Raw genomic sequence first — 10,947 nt, 5'->3', positions numbered from 1 at the left:
TTGGGGAGAAGCTCGAAAGGAAAGTCCAAATAGGACAATATTTGCTAGCAAACCAGCCAGACACCGAGTGATGTGCCAGCGAAGAGGTTGTTCCCCAAAATGAGGTAAACACGAGGCGGTGTGTCAATAAGGACGCTGGGCTGGGCCCTGAAGGGGGGTGGTTTTGGTGGGAGTCTCACATCGATTAGAGAAAAGAACGAGTGTCGGCAAGGACACTGGGCCTTGAAAGAGGGTGGATTGTAATATCCCACATTGGTTGGGGAGGATAACGAAACACCCTTTATAAGATTGTGGAAACCTTTCCCTGAAGGGGGTGGATTGTGATGTCGCACGTTGGTTGAGGAGGAGAACAAAACACTCTTTATAAGGGTGTGAAAACCTTTCCCTGAAAGGGGTGAATTATGATATCCCACACTGGCTGGGAGAAGAACGAACCTTTCACTGAATTATGATATTCCACGGGAGAAGAACGAAACACCCTTTATAAGGGTGTACACTGGCTGGGAGAAGAACGAACACTGGCTGGGAGAAGAACGAAACACCCTTTATAAGAGGACAATATCTGCTAGCGGTAGTGGACTTCCACTGTTGCTGTTGCAATTTTTGTGTGTGAAATCCAAAAATGCTTGATATTATGATGATCAATAAGAGGAAGGTTTAATTGAAATGATAAATTAATTAAGCATTAATGCATAATTAGTTTGTGTTTGTGGGTAATGTTGTGTTTTTACGACACAAAGTTTGATGAAGTGTAAGATCTAAAGCAAAGTTGATGAAATCTAACACTATGATGAATCTTTATTTGGATCTAAGAGAGATCCCATTTGGGTTATTAAAAAAATGAGGGAGATGATCATGTTTCTCTATACTTAAGTCACATTAACATCATTGAGGATCCATATACTTGGCCACAATTAAGAGACATGATTGAATTATGTCATGCACCCTCTCGTTCTCCTTTAAGCTTTTTTTAAAAAAATTTGGAGAGCGGGGGATGATTTGAATTCTCGGTCTCTGGCTCGAGGATATGTGTCGTAACTAGTTGAGTTATGTTTAGGTGGGCACTCATAAATTTCATTCAGTATGGTTCGGGTTTATGGGATTTTCATATATAATGATTGAGAGAGTAGAGTTTGTTCTGTGCTAGTTCTACTGAATAATGTCCATGGAGAGTTGAGATTCGAATTTTTGATCTCTTGGTTGATGATATATTTGAGAACTCACATTGGTTGGAGAGGAGAACGAAACGTTTTTTATAAAGGTGTGGATATCTCTCCCTAGTAGACGCATTTTAAAATTATGAGATTGACAATGATACGTAACGGGCCAAAGCAGACAATATCTGCTAGCGATGGGTTTGAGCGGTTACAAATGGTATCAAAGCTAGACACCGAGTGGCATGCCAGCGAGGACGCTAGTACCCAAGAGGGTGAATTGTGAGATCCCACATCAATTAGAGAGGGGAACGAAGGAAACCTCTCACTTTAAAACTGTGAGGCTGACGACGATACGTAACGGGTCAAAGTAAACAATATCTGGTAGGTTTGGACGATTACAATATATGTGTTCAACTAGTTCGAGATATGTTCATGTGAACATACTTTTGCCTTTTATTTTTGATACCTCGGGTTTCAAAGACACGTCGGATGAAAATAAAACCCTAAAACCAACTTTGGCTAATAAGAACGTAAAGAAGAAAAGGGAGTGTGAATGAATTTTTTTTTATTTTTGCACCCCTCAAAAGGGACAATTTAATTAATTGATTTAGGGACTAAAAAATAAAAAAATCTTAGAGAAGGGGCAAAGTGCAAAACCCTAAATATTGAAATTTGAATTTTAGGGCTTTATAGGGATCCCTTAATAGTTGTAAGCCCCATGCGCCCAAAGAATTGTAATGAGAAGCTGCCGCATTAGTTGACCTTTTTACTCACAAATACACACTTAACCTATACTAAACATAAACATATAATACTATGAAACAAAGTTGTATCTCGACCCTACAACAATTTAAATTCTCGACTCTCGACTCTATAATCGAATTCAAGCTTAGTTAGCTATTTGTGATGACATCACAGTGAAACGAGGCTGGAATGTGTCTTCTTCATCCTAACCCACCATTGCTTAAATTCTTGCCCCTCGACTTTGAACATGAACTCAAATGTAGCTAACTATTAGGGATGACATTAGAGTGAAACGAGATGTAGGGACATCTCTTCCCAATCCTAACCCACGGTAATTTGAATTCTTGTAACCTGTACTTTAAAATCTCGCTAATAATATATATCCGTTTTCTCAGGAACCAAACCTAGATGCATGAAGAATGATATATACCTCTGGTCATGTTCTTGTGTAACTTCTGCTTTTTCTCTTTCTTGCTTCTCGTTTCATAGAACGCGCGAAAAAGAAAGTCAAATGCTAACGTGCAGCTCCCATTTCTCCACCAAGAGAAAGCTTAAGAGAAGATTGTGCTGCCAATCCTAGCTAGCACCGAAGCCCATCGCAGCTGTGATGACGCAGTTGAGTGTGAACTCGATCTACCACCCAAGACTAGGCAAACTCGAGCAACAAATTTTCTGATTCGAGTTAAACTACGGAATTCTTTGTCCATCCGTTGAGTGGAAGTGGTGTGAAAGAAGTTGATGATGGCACTAGAAATATAACTAAACTAGTAACCAACTTGGCTTAGACTTTGGGCTAAGATGTTTAGAGTTTGTAGGTTGTAGCCTTGAACACACTCTCTTATGATCATTTGGTCACATCTTTTCTAGGCTAACCTAAAACTTGTAGCTCACAATTCTTGACAAACTATCATCACTTTCTTTTCCAATCCCTCTCCTTTTCTTTCTTTAATACAATTAAAACATTTAAATCCAATTATAATCACGAATATAAACTAATATTGTCCTCTTTAAACTTTTCCTTTCGGGTTTTTCCTCAACGGGTCTGGTAGGGAAAGGTTTTCACACCCTTATCAAGAGTGTTCGTTCTCCTCCCCAACCGACGTGGGACATCATAATTTTTGTGATACTTAGGTAAAGGAATAGATACATAAATTGTAACGACCCAGATCCACAGCTAACAGATATTGTCCTCTTTGGGCTTTCCTTCCGGGCTTCCCTCAAGGCTTTAAAACGCGTCTGCTAAGGGAAGGTTTTCACACTCTTATAGATGGTGGTTTGTTCTCCTCCCCAACGAATGTGGGACATCACAATCCACCCCCCTTCTGGGCCCAGCGTCCTCGCCGACACTCTTTCCTTCTCCAATCGCTGGTTTAAACCAGCAGGGTCGGACTCTCTTTGTTTACTTATTAAATTTGTAACAACCCAGAATCTAAAGAGGACAATATCTGCTAGCGGTGGATCTGGGTCGTTACATAAATGAATCAAGACCACATTCAATGAAAAGAATCTTAATGATAGAAAAGATAAGAAATACTTCAAAAAAAAAAAAAAAACTGAAAATCATTACTATATTGAGTGACTCAATCATAGAAATTTCAAAATTAAGTAACCTCGAGCGTATTAATTTAGTAGAAAATATATGAAATTCAAATTTGATGAAAAAAAATTGTAATTTAAATCATAAAATAATATATACATACCTGGCTTTTTCCAGCTTCCCGTGCAAGCGCTGAATGGCCGTCGCCCTTATTATAAGTGCTTCTGAAGAACAACCTTACAGACTCTCTGTCTCTGTCTCTGTCTCTGTCTCTGTCTCTCTCTCTTCAATCATTTTCTGTTTCTTTCTCTCTCTTCCTCTTCGGTTTCATCCTCAGGCGTGGCCTTCCCCTCTCATCATTCCTTCTCCTTTCTTCTCTCTCTCTAAGAACTCCATTAATGCTCTTCTTCACTCTCCCTCCTCAACGCTTTCTTCCTCTCTGTTTTTCTCCTCCGTAATCATACCTTCCTCTCTGTTTCTCTCTGTTTCTCTCCCAGCTTTTCACGCTAAACATTGTTTGCATTCCAAGCTTTTTGTATATAATTATTTGTCCATGGATGTTTGGGATCAGCAACTGCAACTGCCTCAAGATCGCCACGGCCGTCACCGGAGGCAGAATCCGTCGTTTTCTTCTTCTCTTCTTGACGCTATTTACCGCTCCATTGATGAGAGCAACGGCGTCGAAGGTGAAGAGAAGGTCATCTTGTACAGAGAGACTATGAGGAAGAAGCAGAGTATTGCAATGAAGGAGGATGAAGACGATAGGTTGAATTTCCGCCGGGCTTGTATGATTGAGAAGTGGATGGAGAAGAAGGTTAGTGAGAAGGTTGTTGTTCGAAAGAGTTCCATGGCGGATTTCGATCGGAAGGCGAGGAATGTTCGTGATCGCGATAATCGCGACCGTCGCGACCTTCGCGATCGTGATTTTAAGAAATTGATGAACTCGAGTTCGAGTTCTTCGGAATCGAGTTCTGGAGGGGGATTTTCTTCGTCCGAATCGGAATCTAGGTCGTCTTCTTATACAATGCATCGGCCGAGGCCGATTAGAACAGAGAAGGCTGAATTCGACGGCCATAGCGACGAAATTAAATTTTCGATCCCTAATCAGAAACCGAAGCACGAAAACGGCTTCGTGAAGACGAAATCGAAAGCGCTAAGAATCTACGGCGATCTAAAGAAAGTGAAGCAGCCGATCTCTCCAGGAGGCCGCCTCGCGACCTTCCTGAACTCGCTCTTCAATGGCGGAAGTCCAAGGAAACAGAAATTCACAAATTCCTCCAAGCAAACCGACGCCTGTATGAGAAAATCAAAATCCACACAAGGATCAACGTGTTCTTCCGCATCGTCATTCTCGAGGTCCTGTTTGAGCAAAACACCATCCAACGGCGAGAAACTCATCAACAATGGCAGCACAAAGCGATCGGTCAGATTCTGCCTAGACGAAGATTCTCGGCCTTGCGAACACAAAAGCCTTCAAGACAAGCTCGGATTAATGGCGGCAGCAACAACTATGCGAAACGTTCTCAGAAACGACCATTGTCTAGAAGAGGAAGCTTCAGCAGATCTGATGAACAGTTACCAAAAGAAGATCAATGGCGATGTGTACATAAACAGAGTAGTAGAAAACGAAGACGAAGACGAAGAAGACGACGACGAAGATGATGAAGAAGACGACGAAGATGCAGTGAGTAGTTGTTCGAGCTCTGATTTGTTCGAATTGGATAATCTCTCATCGATCGGTATCCAAAGGTATCGCGAAGAACTGCCCGTCTACGAAACAACGCACTTCACTACCAATCAGGCAATCGCCAATGGATTAATTTTGTAATAATAATATATTTTTTTTTTATAAAAAAAAAAAAGCCTTTTGGAATTAGTCTCTCTTGGGGTTTACTCGAAGAATAATTTAAGATTTTATCTCCTTTTCAAATTTTCTATTTGGTTATTTTTTAAAAAATTAGAGAAAAAATTTACCTCTTTTTGTCTGTGAGTCCGTCCATCATGATCAAGACCCGTACTCTCATTTCTAGGGAGACACTCACGTAACATTCGTGGTATAAGCTACGACTTCAAAAACTCTTAGTTTGTCCTACTCGACTTTGTCCTATTGATACACGAGACACGTCTTCACATACTCAGTAACGTCGTCTTGCATGTTTGACCAGTCAACTCAATCTATAAAATTTTCATTTATTTGAACTCAATTGAACTCGAACGGTACAAATTGATCAGATTTTTTGAACACCCTTAAAAAGATGAAGTCCGTCGTAAAGAAAGAATAAAAAAAAAAAGAACATAATTTTGAAAAGTAAAAAATGAATAGTCGTGGAACGAGAAAAACGAAAGGGTATGTTTGAAATAGAGAAAGAAAGTAAAAGAAAGGGGGGAAAAAGGAGTGGTTTAATATGCAGTGGTCTCCAAAGCTGTGGACAACAAGATCCAAGCTTTGATCTGTAAAGGCTTTGATGTCAAATTTTGGCTGTCTTCTATAATCAAAGAGTTTCTTTTCCCATTCCAATTACCCACTTTCACCTAAAGTATATTGCAAACATACATCTTTTCAAACTTCCACATCATTCTTATCCCTAACCAATCCAAATTTTAAATCGATATAATAGACGTTCGGGCTTTTACTGTTTGTAGCGTTAATGCTGTTAACTTAAATTTGGACTCCAAATCGTTATGTAAAGTTGAAGTCTCGAGTGGTAAAAATGGTATCGTAGCAGAATCTTTACTAGTATAATGTGATTCTAGGACCAATCAAAACAAGATTGGTTGGTATGAACAAACATCAGCTCTCTCAGATCTCAAAATCGGTTGGGAAGGGAAATAAAACATTACTTATAAGGATATGAAAACCCCTTTTTAGCATACGCGAACTATGAGGCTGATAACGATACATAATGGGTCAAAGTGAACGATATCTACTAGTGGTGGACTTGGGCTGTTACAAATGGTATTAGAGTTGAGTCTCGAAGGGGTGGATTGTGAGGTCTCAGGTTGTTTATAAGAGTGTAGAAATCTCCCTCTAGTAGATGAGTTTTAAAATCGTGAGGCTGATGGTCATACGTAACGGACCAAAACAGACAATATCCATTAACACTGGGCTTGAGTTATTACAATATAGCTACTACTTATATAAAACAGTGAGGCTGATGGTCCTACGTAACGGACCAAAACAGACAATTAGTGTGCTTGAGTTGTTACAATCGAGCTATGACTTATATAAAACAGTGAGGCTGATGGTCATACGTAACGGACCAAAACAGACAATATCCATTAACAGTGTGCTTGAGTTGTTACAATCTAGCTACTACTTATATAAAACAGTGAGGCTGATGGTCATACCTAACGGACCAAAACAGACAATATTCATTAATAGTGTGCTTGAGTTGTTACAATCTAGCTACTACTTATATAAAACAGTGAGGCTGATGGTCATACCTAACGGACCAAAACAGATAATATACATTAACAGTGTGCTTGAGTTGTTACAATCTAGCTACTACTTATATCAACGATCCAAGAAAATTTGGAGTGGCTCGGTGGCGAGGATCGAGGAACCAACCACTACACTTGGATGGAAGGAAGGAGCTTGGTTGGTTCATAGCAAATTTGAATATTAACAAGAGGGAAGGAAATGGAACATAACTTTATTGNAAAAAAAAAAAAAAAAAAAAAAAAAAAAAAAAAAAAAAAAAACATTGAAAAAGAGGTACAAAACCACATGGGAGAGTGCTATGTATAACCAATCCCAACCCATTTCTTTGTATTATTCACAACTAATTCTATGTCCCATCCTTAAACATAATGCCAAAATCATAGCTTTAAAATAATGTTCTATTCAATACATTTACAACAATTTCATGAGGCTCAAGAGGCTGATGTCGATACGTAACGGGCTAAAACGGACAATATCTGCTAGGAATGACTTTGAGCTGTTATAAAGGTATTAGAGCTAGACACCAGGCGGTATGTCAGCGATGGCCCCAAAGAGGTGGATTGTGAGATCTCATATCAGTTGGAGAGAGGAACAAAACATTTCTTATAAGAGTGTGAAAACCTTTCCCTAGTAGACGCGTTTTAAAACTGTGAGGCTGACTGTGGACAATATCTACTAACGATGGATTTGGGTTGTTAGATTAACAGTAATGGAACTTTCGAATAAATTTTCAGTGTCGTTACTTTTAATAAAAGAACCGTTTGTATCTATTAAACGACACGACAATGAAGTGTCCGTCGATCTTAAAGCAATTTTTTTATAAAAAAATTAAATTAAGGCAACAAAATTGTATAGGAAAAGAAAGGCTACTATAGCCCTAGAGTCAAAAGTTCCATAGGCTTCAAATGAATTTTGTTATCTCATTTAGATTTGGAGGACTGTCCCTTATAGATTTAACCCTATCTTTTACACCAATCCATTTCTAATCAAATTTTGAGCTAAAAAATCGTATCTCATCCCGTCACATCAAACGTCACAATTTTATCATTACGTTTAGTGTCACTTATTAACGATAAAACCCCACGAACATCATTTCAATTCACGAACAAAATGAAAATTTAGACAGTCAGGAAGAGAACAGATGAAATTGAAAAAGATACGAAAATTATTACGAGATCGAATATTTTTATATTTCCACAATAGTTGGATATTTTATCGGTGTCATAATGAATTTAAAATTACGTTCGAAAAATAATACCTCTAACGTAAGACTGATTTGAGTAAAAAATCACTTTCAATCGTAACAAAAAAGTGCTTCGAGGTCATAAAAGTAACTATTCAAAATATCTCGTACCAATTATTTACATTCCAGCTTATATATTTCACATAGTTCTCCAACCAACACGACACTATATTCACATCCCAACAAGAGTGTAACAGTCCAAGCCACCACTAACAAATATTGTCCGTTTTGGCCTGTTACGTATCGCCGTCAGCCTCCGATATTAAAACGCACCTGTTAGGGAGAGATTTCCACAACTTTATAATGAATGTCTCGTTTCCATCTCTAACTGATGTGGTATTGGGTCATCTACACCACAAAAATCTCGGAGTGGCTGGTTGGGCATGCATGTGAGTGAGCGAGCATGCATGCACAAGCGCCTGCCAGTGAGCCTATCCAAAGGCACTTTTATGGCACTTGTGGCTCCCTTTATAGGCTTGTCCATTCATGTTGACTCATAGAGGGGCACTCCCATTTGGGTTTGGCCCTCTGTTTTTGGCTTTGAAACTTGTCCAAACCAAATGCTTGTCACTTCTGTCTTCATCTGCGTTTCATTTGGTTTTTAATTCCCTTTTGTTTTGCCCAAATTATTTGGAAGGAAGGATCGAAGGATGTTGCCTAGGGGCCTCTCCTTTGTGGTGTCTATTGCTTCTCATATTTCTCCTCTCTCTCTCTTCAATTATTTGTTCCTTAAAAAAATTAGGGTTTCGTTCAAATTTCTCGATTACTTCCTCGTTTAACTATGAATTTCTTCTGGGGCGTCATTTCATTCTCGTAACGGAGTGAGTGCACTGCAAGACCAAACAAGTGACTCAGCTCGCCTCCCAGTGACAGTCTTTAGAGTTCAGTCATTTCCTAAGCTAAGAAAGCAAGATATTCTTCTACGATAATCCATGAGTCTGCTCGGAACCAGTCGATTCTTGAGCCATTCGTTTCTCTCTCTCGGTTGGTGTTTGCCAGCCATTAGAGCAAGTAAGAGAATAATCAGTGAATCAATGAGAATAACCCATTATTACCAAATTGTACACCTTTGTGTATGGCTATTTATATGTTTCGACGTTTGTTCTTTTTAGCCCCATTATGGAATACGTGCATTTTCAATATTTATTCCTATCTAGATTTCTAAAATGTTTTAATATAAATTTTATGGGTACTCGAAACCCTCTAATACAAGTTAAAATTATATGACATTTATTAACAAATTTATTTAATGTCATCAACTTAAATATAGTTCAACTGATTAAGATACCGTGTAGATGTACCCTGTCATATCACTAATTAAGCATTTAATTGATATTTGGAGTTATCCACTGGAAACCAATGTCAATGTCATCATAGTTGGATACACTATTTAATTGTATTATTTAACCAACCAATAAACATAGAAGTATAGATATATTTATATATTATATGATCCATTCAATATAAATTATACGTACACATATTAATACTTTTGATTAGGTAGATATTATTTTAAAATATATTATGATGCATGAATAGGGTGGAGATTTGATTTTATAATTAAAGATGTCCATTTGATTTATGGAGAACGGTGATAGATTTCTCTCTGTTAGTTATACGAGTTTTTGTCTCCGTCCCCGTCCCCGACTCCGACCCCTGTCCCACTCCAAATCCCGCAACTCCCCACTTATAAAATTGTATTTTGAATTTTTTAAAAATTATTAGATTTATTATTATAAATAGAAAAAAAAAACTTTGGAAACTCGATCTCTGTGAATTCTTATTTGAGAATTCTCGATTTCTACAGAAATAATTGGAGAATTTTTCGAGATGAGAAATGAAATAAGAGGTACGACGGGAACAAAAAAGCTTTCTTATCCCCGTTCATCTCGTGGATATCTCTACTAATTCTTTTATGCTAAAATTTGAATGTACATATATATATAACTTGAGATGTCCATTTAATTTATCGAGAACGGTGAAAGATTTCTCTCCGTTAGTTATACGAGTTTTTATCCCCGTCCCCAACTCCGACCCCTGTCCCACTCCAAACCCTGCATCTCCACACTTATAAACATTTATTTAATATAATTATATTATAAAATTATTATTTATTATTATAAATGGAAAAAAAATTGGAAACCCGATCTTTGTTAATTTTTCTTTGAGAATTCTCAAATTCTCAATATCTATAAGAATTTTTCGAGATAAGAAATGAAATAAAAGATAGGACGGAACAGGAAGGCTTTCTTATCCCCGTTCGTCTCGTGGACATATCTACTAATTCTTTTATCGCTAAAACTTATATATATATATATATTATATAATGTTTTTTTTTTATTATATTAAGAAATAAGATTTAATTAATTGAATTAACTAAAATTTGATTGATATTAATGGTGTGAAGAAGCGGAATTATTAAACTAATTAATTAAAAGTATACCTACTAGACCAAGACACGTGTCCCCTAATTAATGACCCAAATTTAATAAACACCGCCAAAATTATACAGAAAAAATAAAATAAAATATAGGATTTTATAGAGAATGAGAATCTTATTTAATTTTAATCCAAAAAAATTAAAATAAAATAGAAATTGATGACGTAATAAATGAAAATAAAGGTGGTGGGCCCCAAAGTCTGGCACCCAAGCGTGCTACGGTAACTGGTTACCAATTTTGATTTAAAAAATAAAAAATTATTTCTCTCTCCTCCCTCCGCACGTGACGAGTTGGGCCATCGTGTCCCATCCTTGTCGCGCATGCACACGTGCGCTCGGATCCACCTGCTGATCTTCATCACAGAATAATTGATTGGACCAAAA

General features: G+C 37.6%; 1 protein-coding gene across 1 annotated transcript; it reads left to right on the top strand.

The window, feature by feature from the left end:
• Positions 1 to 3,560: 3,560 nt before the first annotated feature.
• Positions 3,561 to 5,311, top strand: LOC111778224 (protein BIG GRAIN 1-like B). The gene has a single exon (XM_023657921.1). It carries the CDS (start codon positions 3,635 to 3,637, stop codon positions 5,264 to 5,266), a length of 1,632 nt encoding a protein of 543 aa, XP_023513689.1. The 5' UTR covers positions 3,561 to 3,634; the 3' UTR covers positions 5,267 to 5,311.
• The last annotated feature ends 5,636 nt before the right edge of the window (positions 5,312 to 10,947 follow it).

The sequence above is a fragment of the Cucurbita pepo genome, chromosome LG17 (assembly GCF_002806865.2).
Source record: "Cucurbita pepo subsp. pepo cultivar mu-cu-16 chromosome LG17, ASM280686v2, whole genome shotgun sequence".
Taxonomy (NCBI): Eukaryota; Viridiplantae; Streptophyta; class Magnoliopsida; order Cucurbitales; family Cucurbitaceae; genus Cucurbita; species Cucurbita pepo.
This window is presented reverse-complemented; position numbering and strand designations above follow the sequence as displayed.